A 24,228-nucleotide genomic window follows, 5' to 3' on the forward strand; every position below is an offset into this window, starting at 1 on the left:
AGCTAGAGATGTTTGGGAAATGAACATCACTATTGCATAACATTGTGAAAAGTGAGATTGCTATTTACAGAGTGCTTATGCTGCAAGATCAGAAGCTCTTCAACATGAGATTGTCTGTGTTTCAGCACTCCCACATGCACACTTTGGATTCTCCAAAGATGAAGAAAAAACTAATACCACACAGGCTATAAAGGAGTGGAAACTCCTGGAAGAAAAAACAAGAGAAGTTCCCCTTCTCCATCCCAGCACAATCCCAAATCAACTCCTCAGGAGAGTTACAGGAGCATCCAACCACTGGTCTTGTAGTTCTTGTGATCTGAACCAGTTGTAACATCCTCCTTCTTCCAACAGTTCAACAGCTCCAGAGCTCACCAGGGCACCTCTGGAGGTGAGCAACCAAGGAACAGCCAGGTGGGAAAGCAGCCAGCACTGCTACAGCCACCCTTTGTGGCACAGAAAACTGGGTAGGAATATCACATTCACTCAAGGAACTGAGAACAGCAGTCCCAGCTTGGACTCTGCCTTGTACCAGAGCCTGCTTACCACAACAGGTTTTATGTGATTGTTTTTATATAGCTCAGCTTTTTGTGGAAGTGTTTGATCAGACAGAAAAGCAAACGTTCCTCAGTCCAGCAGAAGAGGTTGCAGTCCAGTTTCCAGGGCTCCAGTTGAAGCTGACCTCAAGCTGACCTCCACAATCCCAAGAAGGGGATTGTTCTCTGCTTCTGCCACACATCCCTCACACAAATCCAGGCTGTTCTCTCTGATTTCCTTAGAGAGGCACTTAATGTACAAACCAAATAAAAAAAAGTAAAATGTCTTAGCAAGGATCAATACTGCAGACATAAGTGTGACTGAGAATAAATCATTCTCATGGCTTTCCAACCTCTCTGTGGTAACTGTGATGGGAACAAGTCAATAACTAGTATGAACATCTCTCAGACTTGGCTGCAGTGCACCCAGGTGCTAAACATTATTATCCTCTCCAGAGAGACAGGAAACAGGCTGAGTTAGGTGAGGTACAGCCTCAACAAGTGCTAGTGCACTGCACTGGAAGGGCACAGAGTCTGGAGGAGAAAAATTGAACCTACGAGGAGAGACTCAAACAGAATTCAGCAGAGAGAAAAGTATGAGGTCTTGGGGGAGACAATAGTTATCAAACATGCAAAAGGCTGCTGCAAAGAAAAAATGAACATTCCAGCCTCCAGGTCCTCTGAGGGCAGGACAAATAGCATGGATTTGATTTTTTTCCTGTTGTGAAACTTAGGCTAAATATTAGGAAAAAAAGTTTTAAAGGTAAGGTCAGTCCAGCAATGAACAAATTGCCTGGGGAGGCTGCAGAAGCTGCAGAACAGATCAGCATCCTAGAAGGGCATGGGCATGCACTAATGCAAACTGATGCTACCTTCAGGCAGCAGCCTGACCTTCTGCCAGGCTTTCAGTGCAGGATTCAAAGACAAATTCAACCCCTTTGGGTAATCAGCAGGAAACTGAACTACATCTCTGGAGTGCAGCCTGTCCTCATGGCTATGGTAGTGCCCTACCAGCCAGCAGCCAACTGCCTCCAAACATGGAGCCAGAAGAGCTTTCCTGCTGCAGTGCCCAGCTGGTAAAACCAGAGCTGGCACAAAGGGAATAAACACTGGCATGCACAGTACCAGCTGTGATCAGCCTGCAGCACACCAGGCTGACAGGAGCCACAGAACTCAGTTCAGGTAAGATGCAACACCAAGATACACCCTCATTTCTCCACCATCAGCTGCCCCTCCTGGCCCTGCCTGGCTGATTCCCACACAGAGCACAATGCAGAGGCTTTGTAAAAGGAAGATTAGGTTAGTTACTCACTCTATTGTCATTCTGCCACCCTTCACATTCTAGTGAACCTTATCTTTGAGGGCAAACTATCAAGCAGATCAAATAGAGAAGGAAAACAAAAGCATACCTGATTAAGGGCTTATTTTCAAGAAGGGCATGACACTTACAGGCTTCACATTTCTGGGTAAAATTTAAGTTGGGTATTGCTTATCATTTATTACATATGATCATGTGTTTTGCTTAGCTTTTACATTTTGATCAACTTAAATTATTTCTATTTTCCATTTCTAGTTTGCTTGCCAGGGTTTAACATTGTGTGGGTAAGGAGAACAGTGTGCAGTGGTTAAGTAACAAAGATTTTCCAACTAGAGAAACAGTCAAGGATGAAAAAAATCCCTTTGTGTAAATAAATTTATTGTAGATTCAAGATGAACGAGAAGATTTGCTTAATGCACACATACAACTGAAAAATGACAGCTTACAGACACAAAGACCCACCAAGTGGCAATCTATTCCCTCCTCTCCACCTCCATCCCCCCTTGGCAACACTGTGATTTCATTATCCACAAAAAAAAAAAAAAATGTACCAGCCCAAATGGCACTGCAGGATTTCTGTGGGAGTAATGTACAGTCTCTTTTTTAGCCTGTAAAGCTCTGAACTTGAGTGCTCAAAAATACCTTGGAGGAGAGGGCTCTGGAGCAGAGAGCTGCTGGATGTCACCCTGAGCACTTCCCTAAAAGCCACAGAGCCCAGCAGCACTGCAGTCTGAGCTGGGGCTCAGGGAAATGGCCTGGAGCTCCAGCTTTGGCTACAGCCACCAGGGCCTCCTGTGTGCTCTGTGAGGCTGCAGGGGCACAGCACACAGCTCCTCCTGAGAGGGGCTCTCCTCTTGCTCCATCACTCCTGATCTCTGCTCACTCACGCCCACAGGTCCCTTACACAGCCTGCAGCCAAGGATCTCTATTATTTCCTTCAGTATTTTAGCAGGCTTGGAAGTTTCCTGGAAGCAAGGATGGATTAATGGAGCCCAGAGCTGCCTTCCTTTCTCATGGGGATCTACACTCCCTCACTGATGGTGAGAGAGGAGGAGGAGTTTGGGCACCTGCCCTCCACTGGCCACCTGCACCTCTGTGCTTGGGAAGCAGCAGGAATTGTACAAGACACTGGGAGGGACAGGAAGCATTAAGTGATGCTGAGATTAACTCAAAGGACTGCCAGCTAACAAGGCCTGCTTGCTGCAAGCACTTTCCTCTGCCCATGATCACCCAACAATCCCTGCTCCTGCCCAGGGTGGATAATCAGTGAGTCACTCCCAGGAACAGACACACATCCTGCACTGAAACACTGACCTAATATCTTCTAATAGTTATAAGACATGACTTGGTGTTCTTCAGTCAAAGGACAGTTGCTCCCTGAAGTATATTATTTAAAAGGAAATCAAGGATGTTGAAGTTTCTGAGCAAATGGAAGGGTGTGCTTGGTTTATCCTGGCAGTGGCAGAAGGAACACAGTGGCACTGCAGGAGGGTGGAAGGACAGGAGAAACACTAAGATTTACTCAGTCACAAAACAGCCATTCAGCCACACTGTACTCAGTGTAAAAGTACATGAATGAATGTTCATAAGGCTCCACACTGCTTTGTCCAACACAGCCAACAAGAATTTAGTTTTTTTTATCTATTTCAGAGAGACTGCAGGTGTAATATACACATACACATGCTAAATTTCAAGCCAAGGCTAAGCCAAAACTTGCCATTCACTTAGGAGAAAGTAGTTTGAGCTGTGGGGCAGGTTTTTATTTCACACTAGAGCTCACTCAAGGCAGAAACACCCAACCCCAGTGAGGGTCACATCTTCATGCCAATCACACAAAACCTTTGCACAAGGGAAGATGGGCAAGGTTGTGCTACACAGCACAAAGAGAAAACCCAGCTCATTTTGATGGATGATTGTCTCATCTCTGCACCATGTAGTGCCAGAGAGTAAAACCAGAGTTTCAGGGGCTGAAGAGCTTTACTTCAGTTAGCATATTTACAGGGCAAATCATTAACTTGATATATTCTTGTCTGAAGAATGAAAAAAAATCAGATATACTTTGGACTACAACTGGACTACAACTGCATCATTATCTAAGACACAGAACATCATATTCCTCAAGTTTTGAAAGACTCAACACCACAGGATAAACCCCACCAATGTTCAAATTGGAATTCTGTCCACCAGCACAAAGTTAACACTTACCAAGCACAAAGCAGGAAAATATAAGGAAACACTTACCAAGAACAAAGCAGGAAAATGCAAGGAAACACTTACCAAATACCAGGAGTCTGGAGTTTTGCTGCAGGCAACAGGTAAGCTGTCGACTAAGCAACATTGACGCCATTTTATCTTTTCTTTACTGAAAAAGACTCAATCTTGAGAGATTTCTTTCTGGTTGATGTTCTGGGAAAATAAAAAAAAAAAAAAAAAGAAAATCAAACACTTATTCATGTCCCTGTAGATGCAGCCACTATTACTGTGCTGTTCAACTCCTCCTTTCATTAATTCCTCCTTTCATTAATTTCCATGCAAAGGCACAGAGAGCATGGTTGGATGGATTAATGCTGATGTTCAGAGCAGTCTCAGGATTGAGCCCCACATCTGATTCTTGGCTTGGTCTTGCTAAGGTCAATGAGTTCTAGGCCAAAGCTGTATGTCCCAGCCTCAGCAGGGCTGGGGTAAAGGTCAGTACCTATTTGCCCTTGCTCTTCCTCTCTACCTTCTCTGTATGTGTAACCTATGTTGAACTTTAAAAAAAAATGTTTCCAGTCAGTCTCTCAAGCCAAAGCTGCTGGTTTTGATTTGCTCTAAGTTTATGAGAAAAACCTCATCTAATACAAAAGAGAGGAGGACAAGCATTAGGAAATAAAAGAAAATAAATCCCCATAAAAAACAGCCTTTTAGTCATTAATTACAACTCTGTGAAGAGAGAATGTGAGAGCTGAGATTGTCCAGCCTGAAGGCTCAGGTTGCATCCCATCAATGTGTAATAAATACTTGATGGGAGGGAGTAAAGAAGGAGCCAGGGCTTCTCAGAGGTATCCAGTGATGGGATAAGAGGCAATGGGCACAAATTAAAATACTCTGAGCTCCACCTAAACACAGGAAAACTCCCAGCAGGTTTCCCAGAGAGGGTATGGAATCACCATGCCTGGGGATATCCACAACCCAAATGGTCCCGAGCAGATTGCTTTGGGTGTCACTGCTTGGGCACAGGGCTGGACCAGACCCCTCAGCTCCCTCCCAAGCTCAGCCATTCCGTGGTTCTACCTCAGCTGGTTACACACAAATGACCTTGGAAAGTCAAGCAGCATGACAGATAACATGCCTCCCTTTTCACTGTGGATCACTTGTGCAGAAAGGCGGGCTGGAAGTCAGGAATAGATAAAACAGGTCCTTGAATTATTATCCAGGACACAGGTTAAATTCAAACTTCACACTTATCAGCATGGCCCCTGTGTTCAGTGTAGGACACTGGAGCCCTTTGCCTGGATTTGCACCTTGCTGGATGCAGACCATGGAGCAGTAGTGGACCGAGGCTTGCAGTCCAAGTGACAAAATGTCACTGTTATCCATAAACCTGGAAAAAATTCTATTTAACAAATACATTCAGAGTAGAGCTGGTCTTCCAGCAGAAAGAGAACACAGTTCACAGCTTCCATCAGTCCTATGTCATCAATAAAACATGCCAGCAGATGTTCATGACCAGATGCAGGGAAGTAGCTGAACTATTGCTACCATGACAGCAAGTATCTTGTACCCCGAACTAAAATATCAGAAATTTAGTTTCTGTATTATCTTTATGTGAAACACTATTTGTTCTCCTTCACATGTGGGCTTTTTCAAAATATATAAAAGAAAATAAAAAATTTCTTGCCTACAGAGATTTATAAATTCACAGACCTATTAAGAGTCAGGAACAAAACCAATTCCCTGTGCCTCCCCAGACAATTGACACAGCACTTGGTTTCACTTAGTTCAAATGAAAATCCAAGGTAGTTTGCAATGTACCAAGATGAGCAAACACTTGCACAACACTTGTGCACACACTGGAAAAGCAAGATTACCTTCCTAAGGCTCTGGGTCACAACTGCAGAGTGAATTAATTAATTTTGTTTTCAGTAAAGAGAAACTTCACTTATAAAACAAGATTAGTTTAATTAATTCATAATGTTTTCTCTCTCAGCTTCTTTCTTTACTTGTGCTAACTTTTGCACAATCAGTGTGTGAAGAAATATCCCAACACCATGGATTTCTTATCTCATGACCACCCTCTAACAAAAACCAAATGGCAAAAAAATGCCCAGCACCTCGATTGATGTCCTCTGCTCAGAGCTGTTTATCTGCTCTATACTACTCCAGTCTCCAATTCCCTCCAGAAGTTTGCTCTGCATGGTGTTACTTTTTTAGAGTCTTTAGGAAGCTGTTAAAAGGTGAGCACAGGAACTCACAAAAGGACAGTGCAAAAATACTTAACACCCACCAAGGTTCACTGCTTATTCTCATACCCTTCAGTCGTCTCCCATGGGGGTTTTGCTGCCCAGCTGCCCAAATTTCCTCCTCCACAAGGATGAGATGCCTCTTCACCTTCAAATCAAACACACCTTCCACAGCTGTAGCAGGTTTCCCTTCTTCCTTCCCTAGGTGAACCACACCTATGTCTGCTTCCAGAAATGTTATTTATTTCTAATTATATTTACTGTTTATCTCAACTCCTTTAATAGCTAAACTACAGTATTCATTAGAGGCTGAAAAATATAATTGGGAATGATATTGGCTTTCTGAACTACTCATAGAAAAAAAACTACTGCATGAGGCTTAAAAATAAAGTGGCTTAGCCCTAATTTTCCTTGACAGTTCTTACATAAAAAGTTTTACCATTTTCTAGTCCAGAGTCAGAATAAATCACATAACACCACATGTGACTATAACCAAACCCAGTGTCTTTTCCATTTCCATTATGCACACAGGCTCTCACAGGAGATCAGCTGATGTGATTGGGATCTTAGTCTAAGCACACAATATTTGGTTATCACAATAACTAACTGAATTTTGCCTCCATAACCCATCTCCTGATGGATTCCCAGTGGCCCACCCTGATCCTGCACTACAAGCAGCAGCAGCAGAGTTTGCAATCCAGCAGAATCAGCTCCTGCACGTGTCACAGCCGCAGCGATGGCACACTCCATCACCCTGCTGCTCCAGAGCCCCTGCAGCCACACAAATCCACAAAGCCAGGCAGAACACTGCCACCAATTTCAGATATCTGACAGGAAAGGGGATGGGAAGGACCATCAGAATACAAAGATGTGACACACTTCCAGAAAAAGATTCCTAAGTCTTCCCTAAATATTTTTCCTCTACTGGCAGCTGTCTGAGCTGGAGCAGGCCATCGGTGCAGATGACTCCACAGAACTGCTATTCTGAAGTGAATCTCAGTACCTTAATTTTTCCAAATACATTTGCATAATTTTGCCTGTAATTCTGCATTATATAAACTGTGTTTGCCACTGCATGTGTTTAAGTCACAGCCACATTCTTCTAGTAAGAAAAATTATTTTCATTTTCAAAGAGAAAGCTCAGTCCGGGTTTATCGCACACATGAAACATAAGGATATGTGGATTTTTTAAATGCATGCTGTGAAATTAGATGTATTTTTTTTAAACAGCAGCTGCTAGATTTCTCTACCAAGAGATTATTTCTGACAGATTAAACTAGTTACTAGAGAGAACAGCAGTCATTCAGCAGCAGCAGCCTACTGGGAACACAGAAAGAAGTATTGTTTCCATGAGTGAACGACCTTGTGTTTCCTGGGGAGAAACCTTGGAAAAAGTTTTAGAAAGAGGGGGCTTGATCCTGATACAAGAGAGAAAATAGACAAACTAGGAGTCTGTGCAGCAATCTCACTCCCTAGCAGAGAAGCTAATGCAGCATGACATCGAGTGCCAGGCTGCAGCTCACAGACCCTGCCCTGGCAAACATCCTCTGGGGAGCTGCACAGGTAAAGGCAAAACTGAGACCCAGCAGGATGGGAGAAGTTAGCTCTGCACATTTGCATCTCTTTCTTGCAACTCTGCCAAAGACACAGAAATCTGTTTGAAATTCATGGGGGCACATTCATCTGTCCCTCAGCTGCTCCAAACCCATTTAACCGGGAACAATTAAGTGGTTTAGAAACAGCAGCACAAGCTGCATTGGGCAATTGCTTCACAAGGCTTCCAAAAAGTGGATTTGGGAGCAGGGAGGATCCTAAAGGCAAATTCATTCCTTTTTTTTACTGTTTTCCTTTGCTTGACTCTTCTGGGCTGCACAGCAAGGGTACAGTCATGCTAAGTGCTAATTGTGACATTTCAAGCATCTCTTAGTCCTGTTTGCTTGGATCCACCTGGATGTGAGCCCGGCAGTAAGCTCACACACTGGGAGCTGCACAGGGGCTGCAGAGGCCTCTCAGAGCTCAGGGCAGCAGCAGCACTGTGCCCCAATGGCAACCCTCCCTTCCCACAGGTGAGCTGGCACAGACAGGCTGCAAGGAGGGAGTCCCTCCAAGGGTCTTTATTTCACAGCTCAGCATGCTTTGACACTGCTCTTTCTGCCTTTTAACAGCAGAGGAACTGCAAATTGAGGAACCAAGCCAGCTGTGACTAAAAAGGACAATGTTGAAAAGTCAGGCAGGACCCAGGTCCATCTTGGACTTGTTAAAGGGGTGCAGATCTCCCGGTTTGTAGTGTTCATGAACAAGCATCTTTATTGACATAGGTGATTTAGCTCAGGTATTTTACCTCTGTGAACAGCTCAAGGAGATCTCAGAGTCTGGAACAGCCCCACAATTACACAAAGAAATATAAGTAGGGGCAAGGTGGAAGACAGTCAAGGCTGTCATCTGTTAAACACAATCATGTCCTTCCTTAGTCTGCATTTGAGCAAGAATCAGGTAATGCAATGTCATCGTGCATAAAAAGATCCAAAGAACACAGCACTTGCTGACTGAAATGGCACAGCCCCAGCCTCCTTTGGGGAGTCCTCATGCAGCAGAGCACAGCAGGAAACAACTGAAGGAGCTCACCAGTTACTGACAGAGCACAGGGTGACTTTAGAAATCCTGACTTGCTGCTTTAGCCACTTAAACATAGTAAACAATGAAAATAAAGAGGCCTGGCAGCAAGCTGACGTATTTAACTGCAGTTCACTTGGTCCCAGGAGCAGAGTTAAGAGTTCAGTATAGATTATGCATTTATCAAAGCCTGAGTACACACAATGAAATGCAACAGGTCCTTTTACTTCAGCTGGGGTTTTATCCCAGAGTATAGCTCTGAAACAAATTTGGATTAGCTTACAGCAGCATTTGCAGGAGAAGTCTATAAGAGTAACACCAAGAATTTAGAAATTCAGTCAGAGCTAGGCCAAAGTTATCTCAAATGGAATAGAATTGAATTGAAAAGTCCTGTTAAGAGGAGTTGGAAGAAGATTTACATCTGGTGTTCATAAAAGGCTGGCATTAGATTTTTTCATTAAATATCTATACAAACCCAGCGCAAAATAGAACTGGAACCCTCATCTTTGAGAGGAACAGTACAGAGGCAGCATCCTCATGAGAGGGCACAGCAAAGGAAAAGGAGCTGCTCATCCCCCACCTTGGTAAACCAAAGGCCACAGCCTCACACTCCAAAAAGTGAAGGTGTTTACAGGCACCCCACAACATGGAGCCCACACAGCAGGGTCAGGACAGAGATGGACACTCTGAAAGAGGTGTGCTGGGTCTGCAGGACCCAGCCAAAAAGAGCCCTGAGCACTCTGAAGCTCAACACTTACATGGCCCAATTTCATGGGCAGCAGCCAAAAAGAGCCAAGTGTGGCTGTCCCCAAGGCCTGGAGAGCCTGTCCCTGCAGAGCTCACCCAGGCAATTCCCACCAGGAGCACCAGTAACAGATCTGCACATGGAAACATGTATCCACCACATGGATTTGGCCAAAAACCACTTCACAAGCTGACAGGCTGTTTATGCCTCTAATAATCTTAATGGCTTTGTGTAGAACAGGATGCAATTGAAAACTCCATGATTGTACTTAAGTTGTCAAGGACACAGTTGTCATAGTTACAAGTAAAGCTCAAGTGTTGGTTATTCAGGGCTGCCTATTTATTTATCGACACCAACAGCGTTGGACAGTCCCACGAGTCCTCAGAAGAACAGAAATGGAGAGACTGGTTTTGTCCTCCAAGTCTTGACAAAACAGCTAATATTGCACACAAAAGCATAATAAACTGGGTTTTCTGCACAGCTCTCTTCTCTCCCTCCACATGCAGCTGGCATTCAAGTCAGTCTGCTGTGAGCACTGCAGCAAAAGCACAAACCAAGCTGCACTGCACAAGATGGAAACCTCACACCTACAGCTTGGAATTACTGTCCAGTATCCAGCAGGACACAACAATCCCTACCTGCTTCATGGCACCTGCACTCAGGTCAGGGATGAACCAGCAGCAAAGCCAGAACATGTTCAGCCCTTCCATCAAGTTTTAAAACTCATTTGGAGTCTAAAGTCTCACTACACTCATGTGTCCAAGTTCTCCTCCTCAGGTGCCCTCTAAGCAGGGTTTGGTGGCTGGATATGAATACATGATCTTCTTTTTTTGTAAAATAAAAAAATGTTTCTGCCCTTGTCTCTGTTTACCCTCTCTCCAAAAAATATTGGGCCAAGGAAACTCTCCTGGTCCCTAAACCAATGAACAAGAACAGGCAGGAATGTTGTGATTATGGCACACTAGGATCCAGGTGACCCACTAAACTTCTGAGCAGCTCATTTCTGATCCAAGAACTATTGGCACAGCTGAGGTGGGATGAGATGTGCCTATACCTTCCCTGTGAAAGTACATTGTCTCAGGAAAACAAAAACTGGAATTTGAAAAAGCATCTGCTAGAAATGGGGCGAATTCTAGATGCAAAACCAACAGTACCTACATAAATGGTATACATAAATGCTGATAAAAACCAAGCACAATTAAACTTACATTAGCTAAAAAAATTCTAAATTTCTTGGGGGAATTTCTTTGTAGCTCCTCCTGAAATAACCTGCACATTGATATTTCAGTGAACTTTACCAGTGAGGTACATATAAAAACATGTCTTCAAGCCTGTATTAAACATCCCTTCAAGCATATTTTAAATGCATTATTTTAAATGCAGATGGCAACAACATATCCAAAACATGCCTGTTCATTTCCACACATTTCCCAGACCAAAAGAGCCCAGCTCACAACGGATTAAACAAATTATGGCACAGCCGTGTTTTTCAGTTTAGTTGCTCCACAAGCATTTTGTAGTTTTGAAAAAATTTAAGTACTGCGAAATACCCTCAAGTGGCATTTCCAAGGAAATTCAGTTATATTCCTTGTAAGATTTTATTCCTAGCATCTTACTGCTGCCTCCTCAGAGATCAGGAAAATAGATAAATAGCACCAAATAAAAGCACAATTTATTTTCCTGTGCCATAAGGCATAAACCAGCTCACTTGGAGCCAGCCTGCACCAAACCAAGGGAAAACATCTCAAGCTGGGGTGAGAGCTGTGGTTTCTCAAGGTGACCCCCATTCCAGCTGAGGACATGAACAGCAGAGCCACGCAGGAGATTTCTTGTACAAGGGGGCCAGAAAACAAACCAGGAGCAGCTATCCCTGCACATCCACGGCAGGGACACCATAACAACACCCCCACACCTGCCCAGACCCAATCCCCACGTTCCCCTGGGCACAGAGAGTGCAGCAGGGCAGACTCGGTGCCCACCCCACGCCCGCGGGCACACACAGAGGCACTTACAGGGCTTGGATCCAAACTCCAGCTCTCCCGTTGGAAGTGCTGCTCCCAAGCTGCCCACAGGCAGCTCCTGGCTTGGAAGTGCTGCTCCTGCTTCACTGCCTGCTTGCCTTCAGCGCAGGCTGCTGCTGGCTGTGCTGGTGAGGAATGCCATTGCTGCCAGCTCCTCGCAGCGCGGCGGGGACGGGCAGCACCCGGAGGAAGCCCTGTGCTGCAGCCCTGCAGCTCAGCTGGGGGGATGCCCCACTTAATGAAGGTTAATGGAACCAGCTCCTGGCAGCTACAGCCTGTGCTCAGCCAAAGCCAGCAGAGAGGAACACACGACTCGTCTCAAATCTGAGAGGATCTGGCTCTGGAATGAGGGTGTCCGAGTCCATCCGAAAGCCTCCTCGGCAGCTTTATGAAAACAAATTGTGAGAGGCAGAGCCAGACTGCGTTAAGGTTTGAAATGGCTCCTCAGTTTCCAACAATTGTGGAAGTTGAAGAACGGGTTTTGTCCCTAAACCCCTTATTTTGACTCTGGTTTGCAAATCTCCTGAGGGTGACACCCAGGCAGACAAGTGTCACAAAATAACCTTGGTTTGGTTGACTCCCTCCAGGTGGTGCACAGGCAGCACGGCAGGCAGCAGCATCCCAGAGCACCTCCCGCTGCTCCTGACAGGAATGGGGGGATGTGGATACCCACACAACACCAGCAGCCTCCCTTCAGGCACAGGGATGCAGGGAAAAGCAGCACAGGGTGCCATGGCCGAGGCTGGGCTACCACGGCCAGGTTGCCATGGTGCCGGGGGGCAAGAGGGAAGATGTGCCAGAACGCAGAGAGGCTGAGCCGCTTCGGATTTAAATCCCTGTGACAGCATTTCGGCCGAGCCACTGCACGGTTGCTGTGGCAACAGACAAGTGAAAAATCACAGAGGAAATCTGTAATTATTACAAGCGAGGTGGTGACTTACCCACTTCAGTAATCAGAGCAGAGGAGGGGGAGCTCGTGCCCCCCAACAGGCAGGGCTGCAGTGCAGCAGGGAGGCAGGCATGAGACCCGAGCTGGGGCTCCTGCTTTAGGCTCTGCAGGCTCCAGCTGTGGGGGATGCAAGCCTTGGGCAGGATGCTTCCTCAGCACAGGGTTGTGACTGAGGTGTTGCACCCAGTCTGCAAGGGGGGAGCTGAGGGAGCAGCCAGAGCGAGCCCCAGACTTGTGCTGCTGGTTCAGCATAAGCAGAGCTGGGTGCACGGAAGGGCCTGAGGCAGCAGAGGCAAGGACAGATACCAGCAGCAAGGGACAAAGATGGAAGATGCAATGCTTGCAGGAGGCAGATAAGGTCCCTGGAAACTGCATGATTCCAGTTTGTGCTGCTCCTGCAGCATCACCTTCCCTGTCCCCTTCTCTCAGAGCAGCCACAGCAGCAGCATTGGCTGGGTTGGGGTGGGTGGTGTGATGGTCACTGTGCTAACACAGGAGCAGTGAGGGACACAGGCAGTGATGGTCACTGTGCTAACACAGGAGCAGTGAGGGACACAGGCAGTGATGGTCACTGTGCTAACACAGGAGCAGGGGGGGACACAGGCAGTGATGGTCACTGTGCTAACACAGGAGCAGTGAGGGACACAGGCAGTGATGGTCACTGTGCTAACACAGGAGCAGGGGGGGTTCAGAGGCAGTGATGGTCACTGTGCTAACACAGGAGCAGGGGGGGTTCAGAGGCAGTGATGGTCACTGTGCTAACACAGGAGCAGTGAGGGACAAAGCCATGCAGGCAGAGCAGACACACTCTGCAGTGTCTCCTGTAACAATACCTGGCCCAGGCCATTTACACACCAACACCTGCTTCCACCCAACCCATTTACACCCATTAATGGGGGAGTACAAATTTTAAAGTCACCATGTTGTTTTCCAGAGCTTTTCTGCACAAAATGGACAATTGATCAGCATCCAGACAAACTGCCAATCAAAATGCCATTAACACCAACAAGGAAGAGAATCCAGCGTGGTTAATCCTGTTCTGGTTCCCTTCTCCTTTGCAGGAGACTGTAGCCTGGCATCTCATGTGAGTACTGTGAGCAACTGCCAAGAAAGGAGCCCTGACTGCAGTTATTTGTAAGACAGATCCCATAACAAGCAGTTGATTTGATCCAAAGTAAGAACTGAACCTCACCCGTCACCTTCTTCATAATTTAAAAGCTGTTATTAATTATATACACAGACTGTAAGCAACACATTTAAACTAGCCTGTACTGGTTACCAGTCATTAGAACAGACTGGTGGCTCTAAACTGAACCTGTTAGCCAGATAATCTACCACACAAAGTGCCACAATCTTATTCAGACAGATGGTTAATGCAGGTACACATCACAAAGCAGAGGGGGAAGGACTGAGAAAAGCTATGGGTGCTTAGACTCACCATGTATAAAACACTGAATTCAAGAGCAATTCATTGTGTCAGTGATTTATTACTAATAATAATCAGGATTACAGCTCCTAAGGAAGACTAAGTTTCTTGTGCCTCTGCTGAGTGTTTCTTGGGATGATGTGAGGCTAAACTCATTAACCAAAATGATTCTGGATGAAAAGTACTTGGTGCTGCAAAGTGCTAACAAGTTATATGGCAACATCATGTAGAGACTCCAGTCAGCACTGTGCCCCTTCATGCTGAGTCATGTTGTGTCCAACTGCTTGGAAACCCATCCTGCAGGGAGACAACAGCTCCCTTGTAGGCTTTTATTTGTAGTGGATTTCTTTTGCTTTAACCCTTGCATCAAACAGCTTAACACCAAACTGCCTGAGTAAAGCCTGAATTCTTCTTGTTCTGTATGGCTGCCTTCATCCTCCATACCCACAATTACCCTGCCTGGCAGGCTGCATGCACAAAGAGGATGACAATGACTATTTAAGTCCTGTTGCAGGGCAAAAAACTTGGTTTGACACAACTGTAACTATTAAAAATTTCTTTAAGATGTATTAAAAATGTGCAGTTCACAGAAGTGGGAGCTGTAATGAAAACCTTGTGGATTTGCAATTGATTTAATCAAGAGAACATTGGTACAGAAATCTGTTTAAACAGTCTGTTATTGGAAAGGATATGGCCAATCACATGCACTAAGTTCACGTTCTGCTCTGATTTGCAGTTGTCAAAGATTCACTCAGTACACAATCCTTCCCTGCTAGAAAGTAATCTCCAGCTTCAGCAGAACCAACAGTTACTATATTTCTCTGTATCAATGCCACAAACATCCTTCTGAAATACACAATGATGATACAAAACAAAACAGGGATCAGATTGTGGCCAGGCTGGTCCACAACACCAAAAAAAGCACATGGTTAGTATCAAAGATATTTTGTTTTTATGGAAAATATTGGAAGGTTTACTGTGTTACCAGTGCATTTCACTGCAAATGATGGCAAATTTCTCCAGAAGCAACTCCACAGCTCTCCTTAACCCCTGCCTCACACCCTAGAAAGCATCTGCTACACTTTGTAAAGAAAAACAGAGCATTTCAAACAACGCAGCCACAGTGCTTGAGGAGAATTCAGCACTCAGAAACAGCAGCTCCAGGGTAGAGACAAGATGTCAAAATCCTAAATGTCATACACATCTGCAAGAAATGGGAACAAAACACATCAGTATCACAATGCAGAGAGCAAAGCATGCAGGATACTCAGCAGCAAGTCTTAGTCCTCCAAAAAACAGAGGTGCCACAAGACTCAAGAGCAGGGTCTCAGGACTCCAAACCTGCATGAAGAGGGAAAGCAATGCCTCTCCTAAGGGCTTGCTGTGTTTGGAGAAGGAATAGGGCACAAGCTGGAGTGTCAAATCAACTTTTAGGTACTGTGAGCAGTAATCACTAGGTTCACCTTAAAACATATTAAAAAGTATTTCAGTACAGCTGGAAGGAAACAAAGACTATAAAAATGGTGGCCCCAAGTTAATTACAAAAATCTGAGCAAACCATTTGCAGATAGTAGGATAAGGATCTTATTTGGCTGAAGAAGATTACCATGAAGGGCAAATCAAAATAAAAAGGACAACTGGGATTGCTTAGCTTTGTGGGAAAGCCAGCACACTGCAGCTTTCCAGCCTGTGGCTGGCCAGAAGGCTGCTTCCTACCCTAGCACATCCAGTAACTTTACACTCCGTGCACAGAGGCAGCTTTTCTTTTGTGAAAGAAGTTAAAAGGCTCATGAACAGAGTGGAATTCAGCACAATCAATACCACTAACTGCAGGGATTTCATTTGTGGGCAGATGTTGAGCTTGAGAAAGTCAGAGGTTGCACGTGTGCAGGGCACAGCTGACCTGCCCCTGCACTACTCACTAATGAGTAACTGCTGCAACTCCCACTGACCCAGGCACAGGGGATCACCCCCTCTGCTCCTCAGATGTCAACTGCTTTCATTCCCATTAAACCTGAGAACTTCACATTCAGAAGGAAAGGGATATAGGAATTAAACACAATTACTATGAAAATTCTACTATTAAGAAGTCCTATTTCCTGTTTATTCAGGCAATAGGTAAAAAGGAACAGCAGCTGGGGAGTTTTCAAAACAGTTCAGGAAACACAGATATGTACAGAGTGTTAAAAAGACTGTTACTAAATTCCCTAGTATGTTTAGAACATTATTTTTGGGCTCCAGATGGAGAAAGAAACTAGTGCCAATCTGATTCAGCAAGATACATCTTTCTCGAGTGGTCCCTTTTACTTCTCTGGGCCCATTCACAAAACCAGAGTTGGGAATGAGCCAAAGAACTCTGCTGAATTAAAGGCAAGGTAGAAAAACTGGGAACTGGAAGACTCTCTGGTGATCAAAAGCTGAAAGTTACCCACTAGGGAAAAATCCACAAGGCTGCTGCATGAACTGTGCTTATTTACTCCTTATATATTGCCTGTTTAACCAAACTAATGAATCTGCTGCATTATCACACAGGTACTAAATACCTGGATAGGAATTTGAGGAGATAAATTGGAGCTTACTAAGTGTGCTAATGGCTCAACTCACTGGTTAAGGCTCATCAAGGTACATCTCTACTGCACCCTCAACTCTCATGGTAACACTGACACCCATAGGAAACTGGGCTCTGCTCTTCAGTCTGGCACATCCAAGTGGACATTTTATGCACCACATTTAGGTAGTTAAAAAGTGTTGATCAATTTTGGGAAAACTTCCATAAAGATTTGATAAATCTCTATAGGAGTTCTAATACAAGTTAAGCAAGTCCAGTTTACTTGCTGGGGTAAGAGAAGAGGGACCCAGAATCAAGAAACTGCCTTGTATTACTGTGATGTTAAGAGAGGCTGCATGAACAGTGGGAAAATCCAGGATAACAAATCCAGGATGAGTACAATCAGCATGGAATTATGAGCTAGCAGTTAGGTTGAACAGCTTGTTTATTTATTTAACAAAAACTTTTTGTGGGAGATGTTTATCTTCCTAAGGGTAGCTTAAAAAATAAGGGCATCATTAGCACAATGAGACAGGGAGGTTCCCTTCAGAGTGCTGCCCTCACTGGTTCTTAACCTCTCTCAAGAGGGCACTGTCACAGAAGCTCAGGAAAAGAACAACAGCAAATGTCCCTTCTCCTTAATAAAACCAGGGTTTCACCAAATGGATGCAACTAGAGGATTTATCAGTAATCAGGTAATTCTTCACAGAAGATACATCACATGCCTTGTTAGTGTCAGTATCATCTCAAGCTGCCCCTTCTCCCCCTCTGCTGTTAACTAGTGACAATAAATAAACAATATTCAGAGGCTGCAGTTTCACAAGAGATGAGAGAAATGTGGCTGCAAGCCTGCTAATCTTGCTCCACCAGGCAGAGCAGAGGATCAGTTATGCAAGGCTGCATGTGGATTTTGACCAGATATAACAAACAGTTCCTTTCTCTTCTCTTTCCCATTTGGAACAACAAAAGAGAAGCTGTGAGCCATTTCCTAACATTTATCACATCACTCGGGAAACTCATTTTCTCTGCATATTTTTGGGGAAAAAAAGGATACTTTATGCAAGTGTTGCATCCCAAAATGATGCAACCAGCCTTGGGTTTGCAGGGTAGTAGCACCTTCTGAGCTTCTTTTCTGAAGAACCCCACTTTGAGCTAGCTTTCCTGCTCCCATCACTCAGTCTCTCATCCACACCAGAGAGATTCCTAAGTTGAGGAAGAAAAATCACCAAACCCTTCTGGTGTGCAGTGGAGTTCACAAGTTCAGCTTGGAGCAAACCAGTGAAAGGAAACAACCAAGCAGTGTGAGGCACAAGAAGTCCACCCTGAGGAGCCACCACAGCTGACTCCCTGTTGAAACATCACCTACCCATGGCACCCATGGCCATAGTCTGTCCTAAAATTAATTCTGATTGAACCAAATCTTACTACACCAAAATCGACAGAGAAGCAAAACAACAAACTCTAAACTGATACACAAGCAGGTAATGGTCCAATTTTTATGGATAAATGAACAGTGGGAATCCTACAGCCTGATCAGAAACAAGAGGTGTTTTCCAATCACCTTCTTGGCCAAAGGAAAAAAAATACTGATGAGAAATTAGGCAAGCAGTCTCCTGTTACTGCTAAAAGGAACTGGCATTTTACTTTCATTATTATAAGAAGAAAAGCACAAGATTTGTCAGTGATAGTTACTGCAATGCACAGATTGTTGCTGCAATCAGCAAAGTCCTTCCTGGTCAAAGGCCCTACAACATGAATCCAGCCCCTTGCACTGCTTGTCATTGTCTCCACTTGCCTCTGCTCCCTCCCTCTGTAACACAAACCAGCTCTCTCTGTGCTCTGCTTCAGCTGCTTTTCACAGCAGCCAAGGCAGAAGCATCTCATCTCATTGCAGCAGCCCCTTCCAACACCCAAAGCCCAAGCCACAGAACAAAGATCTGCTCCCCTGTAGATCCATTACCTGGTAAAACCACCCTGCAAACAAGGAATGTGGAGTTCATCCGAGCCCAGCTCATCCTCTGCTTTCCTACCTCCACCAGCACACTCTGATTGTGTAATCCTATTTCTCTCTCCAGGAAGCTGCATTGCAGCAATAGCTGTGGAGCAAAAAACAGGGCTTGCTTTATACTGGAGCTGACAGGGGAGAACATGATAGGGAATGGCAGCTCAGTCCACACAGGTAAATCCCATCCCTCACACCTGCAGCATGGTCCATACAGGTAAATGCCATCCCAGCTCAGTCCATACAGGTAAATCCCATCCCTCACAGCCACAGCATGGTCCATACAGGTAAATCCCATCCCTCACAGCCACAGCATGGTCCATACAGGTAAATCCCATCCCTCACAGCCACAGCTCAGTCCACACAGGTAAATCCCATCCCTCACACCCAGAGCATGGTCCATACAGGTAAATCCCATCCCTCACAGCCACAGCATGTTCCATACAGGTAAATCCCATCCCTCACAGCCAGAGCATGGTCCATACAGGTAAATTCCATCCCAGCTCAGTCCATACAGGTAAATCCCATCCCTCACAGCCACAGCATGGTCCATACAGGTAAATCCCATCCCTCACACCCACAGCATGGTCCATACAGGTAAATGCCATCCCTCACAGCCACAGCTCAGTCCATACAGGTAAATCCCATCCCTCACACCCACAGCTCAGTCCATACAGGTAAATCCCATCTCTCACACCCACAGCATGGTCCATACAGGTAAATCCCATCCCTCACACCTGCAGATCAGTCCATACAGGTAAATCCCATCCCAGCTCAGTCCATACAGGTAAATCCCATCCCTCACACCTGCAGCATGGTCCATACAGGTAAATCCTATCCCTCACACCTGCCACAGGAGTGTCAGTAGGCTCAGCTTTGCCTGAAGAGATGCAGCTGTTAAGGATGCAGAAGTCATGGCTTTTAGCCTGGCCACAGCACCCTGTGGCAGGATTACCCTCTGGCCTGTTGCCACAAAGGATCTTATGCCTGAAATCTTTCCAGAGCAGTTTGGTTTGGTTTCTAACAGCTTTTTAACCTGTCATGATCTCTAATTCCCACTGAGGCAATCATTTATATAATCAGATAAATACAGTGATAACTGTTAATAATGCTTCAGTAAAACTTACTACCTCCATCTTGCTCCCAATGTCTTAATTTTTTTTGTGAACATCACAACATCAATATGAAGCAAGAACCTTGCAAAAAACCGTGTAATTCCTGACAGATGTGGAAAGAGATTTAACAGAGAAGAACAAGATGGCTGGTTCCCATTATTTGAGAAGGAACCTGACAGACAAATGGAGAGGAAACATAATACAAACAGAAAATATCACTGCTATTAGGTTACACCAAGTTTATTTAAAATACTCAATTTTCATTGTATTTATGTTACTTATGCACATTTCTGTAGAATTGCCAGACCAATTAAAACATATGAGTTGATTTCAGTTGTGTTTGTTGTCAAGAGATGCTGCCAAGAACCTCCGCATTTCATCCTTCACTAAAAGAGGAAGCCAAAATTGGAATGCTGTGGTGATGTTCAGAGTCTTTAATCAAAATTGAGCTTGATGAGTTACAAATACAAATGAGGGATATTATTTTTTCCTTTCCCTGCAAACTAATTTTCATTTCCTGTTCTCCTCAGTGCAGGAATACAGGCTTCAGAAGCCACTATCTCATTCAGAAAGGAACAGGTCTGGAAGGGAAGGAGGTGGAATCTCCTGTGGAAAGTCTGTAGGGTTGTTCATTTGCTGGGAGGAAAGAGGAAGAGGAAGGGGTGATTTATATTGAGAGTACAGCCAACAAAGCCACCATGAAATCTCCCAGCACTGGGTTAGAAATTCCTATGAGGAACTTGCTGCCCTGTGCTTTGCCCAGTACAAGGCTTACTGATGGCATCTGGATGCTTTAAAATTGAGCCAAACATCAGAAATAGGACACCACAAAAACATCATCACTAATTTATGTGTCTTCCCAACACCCACTGTTCTGTGAGAAACCTGTGAGAAACCAAGGTTACAAGGGAAGGGGGGAAAAAAAAAAGCCCTGAATAAAACCCAATACCCCAACAAAAACAGCTAGAAAGAAAACCTCATACTGGCAACCCACACTCTTGGGTAACATTTCTCCATGATTCCTGTAACCATTCCACCCACAGGTAGGCTGTGTGGTCCAGGCTGAGCTGTCCACTGACACCAGAGGCAGGGCAACACCTCTCCAGTGCTTCCCTCAGCTGACCCCATGCCCTGCCAGCTCCTTCCCCCAGCAGGACAGTGGATGTTCTGCCATGCCTCCTGCAGAGATATAATGGTCCTCTAGGCAGAGACATCTGTTTTTAGAGCTGACAGGTAGGACTAAAAGCTCTTCAAACAGGTCTGAGACACCATAAACACAAGGGCTGGAAAGTGTGGGAAGAGCAGTGGAAATGGAGAGCACATCACCCTGACACTGTGGGCAGGCTGGAAGGCTCCACAAGAGGAAATGTGGTGCTCCTGATGTGCAGATGGCAGAAGAGATGAAAGGAAATGCATGGGAGAAGCTCTGATCCCATAATTCCAGGATGGAATTCCCATGGTCCCATTCCCATGGTGCCAAACACGGCCCATAGAGCTGGGACAGTGACAAGGTCTGTGGGGAACAGAGAGCAGACTGACACAGGAACCTGAACCCAAAGCTCTCCACTGACCCAGCAAAGGCACCCTGAGGGAGCCAGCACAGAACACAAATGCACCAGAAGCCAAAGGAGGCATGTTCAGGTTTCTCCCACAACAGCAGCCCCTTCCTGAGGCAAAGGAACAGATTTCTGCCTGGCAGGACATCCCAGGATTGCACTCCCAGAAGAACAGTCTGGGTCCCACCAGCTGCCCACACCTTGGAAAAGGCACATTGTCACAACCCAAGCAGGCCAGGGTTAAATTGGATTAGTGTATTCTAGCAGGTGCCCGGTCAGGATTTCCCAATTTCTCTGTTATACAGCCAATTTTCAAGGTACTTGAACTTGCAAGGTTTCAAACTTCAGGCATTTTGAGGCCATTGCTAAAAAATTCCTAAGTAAAACAAAATTATATATAGGCAGAACAGCTGCAAAGCAATGTATTTTCATTTGTAAAATTAAAACTGAACTTTGTTTGGAGAGAGCAAGGGAAATTCCTGCTGGAATAAGGTATATTTTTAAGTGTTTGAGATAAGGGAAAGCTGGAGATAGGTTCAGAAGTTTTTTCTACTCTCAGAATTACAGCTCCACAGCTAAACCAGTAAGTTTGGCACTTCATTCTGTCACCTGGAGTGTATTTGAGACATACTGGCTTTTTACATGAATTGTTCAGCAAGCTGCAGAACATCCCCCAGGAACACCAGCAGAACTTGATGTTAGTGTTTAAACTGCCAGGTTTCCCAAGAGTCACAAGAAGGTAAACACTCCCTGCCAATGCCAATTGCATTTCAGGAAAATCACAAAATGTAAATGGGAAAGTCACCAAGTCTGAAGCTTTATTGCTTTCCAAGTGCCTTTCACCTTGCCACAGAAATTCTATAGTACACTCACTGCCTTTCAGCCAGAGTCCCAAGCAGGGGTTTGATACAACACAAGCATTCACTACACAAATACTTTATCTCCTGCATAAAAACTGAGAGAGGTTCACTGAAATAATGGCAGAAGACATTACAAAGGGGAATTAAGTGTGAAAAACTAAGTTCACATTTCTTCAAGCTGACAGCATTCACTTACTGAAGGCAGTACTTTTAGCTGAGTGACTTCAATGCTTTCTCACATCAAACAGCTTTATCATTTTATAAAAGCTGAGTTCATCACTAGGGCAGACCTGTGTCCTGGACACTGCAGATGCCCAACCCTAACCCTTCACAAAGGCACTTCATGAGATCAGCTCCTTGCTGGTGCCATAAAATCATTCCTTGACTGTCCAGCCTTTGCCAGGACATGCATCCATTTCCACACCAGAATTTATGGCTGTAGAAGCTGTCACAGACAAAATTCAAAATACTCCAAATGCACAAACTAGGAAAAGGAAACTAAACTTCATGCTGCAAAAAGTGGGATTTCTTTTCAACAAGAAAATCATACCCTCCAAAAATATTCTCCCTGCTGCAAGTAGATGCACCTGTACTGGGTAGCAAGAGAGACAAGCTGCTTCTTCCACACAGCCAAGAGCTGCAACACACAAGCAAGGTTCCTATCTCATTCCTCTGCTGAATTTCTAGTACTGGCTAAATGTGGAAAATGAAGAGTCAAATAAATTGTGAAAGAAAAGACAAACAATCTCATACAAGGATACACTACAGAACCTTACTCCCACAGATCAGAAAGCCACAGAAATAGCTTACAACAATATTCTCTGTTTTAGACACTTTGCTTGCTTTGGAAAACCCCCAGAATACTGTTATTTTTGCACAAACACCATATGGCTATGAAAATATCACTTTCTCTGTTTGCCTGGACCATAGCTGTCACTTCAGGCAACAGGACCATGATCACAACATTCAGAAAACCAAGAGGGGACAGAGGTGGTTTTCAAGCTACAAAATAGTGGCTGTAATGGAGGAATTTTCTGCTTTTAGTTGGTAGCAGCTCTGACCCCTAAGGCAACCTCTTCTATACATAAAGAAGAGAAGTTTGAAAGTGGATCCATCTGTAAAAAGAATAGGGTGTTTTCAGCCTCTGGAAAGATAAATCTGTTACATAACTTTTAAAGCACATCCATCCTTCCACAGGCAATGGGGCTCACAGTGATAATTATCTGTGTGGTGGATTCTTGGTCTTTAAGCTTCACTGCTCCTGATGTGTTATTTTTGCATTACTTACCTGTTCTTTCACAGCTCCCTACACACCAGCACCAGCTGCTTTCCTTCTGATGGAACCCAGCTCTTTCATGCTCCTTATTCTTTCAAATGGGATAAGACACCTCACTGTTTGATTCAGACTTATCACTGTGCCTGAAAAACTCTTAAGAGCTTAAAAAGAACTGCAAAAGAAGAACAGGCACTACTGGGAAAGCCTGCTTGAACACACAGATGGACAAGGTGCAACATACAAGGAGAAACAAAAATGTATTTGAAAACAATAATGAGAAAGGGCTTACGTGAAATCTGAGAATTACTCAAAATCTGTTCTCCTCCCTGCTCCCTCTGACAAAGGCAAAGCCAAAAGCAAAGGAGATTCATCCAAGTTCAGAGTCCCCACCTGATTTAAAGTTTCTGGTATACAGCCAATCCAGCAAGATTTAAAGATCCAGCTGGGTTGTATCTTTACAATAGACACAGCAGTGGGTGCCACCCTGTTCATACAGCACCTACACACTCAACAGCCTTCTCTCCTGAGACACTTCCACAGGCTGCTTTCATTTGGGTAAGAAAGAAAGGGAATTTAATTTGTAATTGAAACAGACAAAAAAATTAGCAGTGTTTCTGGAATGGACTCTCAATCCTAGAATCCATGAAACAGAGCTTGTAAGCCAAGAACCAGATCCAATTGGCCTTAGAGCAGCCGTGAACTCTAATCCTGTGAACCCTAATAATTCCTGGAATTATGAGGCTTAGCAGCAGCACAGGTATATCATTACATGATCTGAGCTGTTTTAATTGAGGCCCAGCCCTCAGAACACAAACCCAGAGGAA

General features: G+C 44.7%; 1 protein-coding gene across 3 annotated transcripts in view; it reads right to left on the bottom strand.

The window, feature by feature from the left end:
* The window catches only part of ABAT (4-aminobutyrate aminotransferase), a 49,187-nt gene that overhangs the window by 22,660 nt on the left and 2,299 nt on the right, over positions 1–24,228 (bottom strand). Inside the window, exons 1-2 of one of the 3 annotated variants that reach the window (XM_054643631.2) lie at positions 18,556–18,685; positions 4,129–4,257 (exon numbers count right to left, since the gene is read on the bottom strand). In XM_054643631.2, the coding sequence (XP_054499606.1) occupies positions 4,129–4,198 (70 nt within the window). In that variant the 5' untranslated portion in view covers positions 4,199–4,257; positions 18,556–18,685. Of the gene's footprint in view, positions 1–4,128; positions 4,258–11,663; positions 12,309–18,555; positions 18,686–24,228 lie in introns of those variants that run through there. The other 2 variants (XM_054643630.2, XM_054643632.2) reach the window with 2 other exon arrangements.

The sequence above is a fragment of the Agelaius phoeniceus genome, chromosome 16, assembly GCF_051311805.1.
Source record: "Agelaius phoeniceus isolate bAgePho1 chromosome 16, bAgePho1.hap1, whole genome shotgun sequence".
Taxonomy (NCBI): Eukaryota; Metazoa; Chordata; class Aves; order Passeriformes; family Icteridae; genus Agelaius; species Agelaius phoeniceus.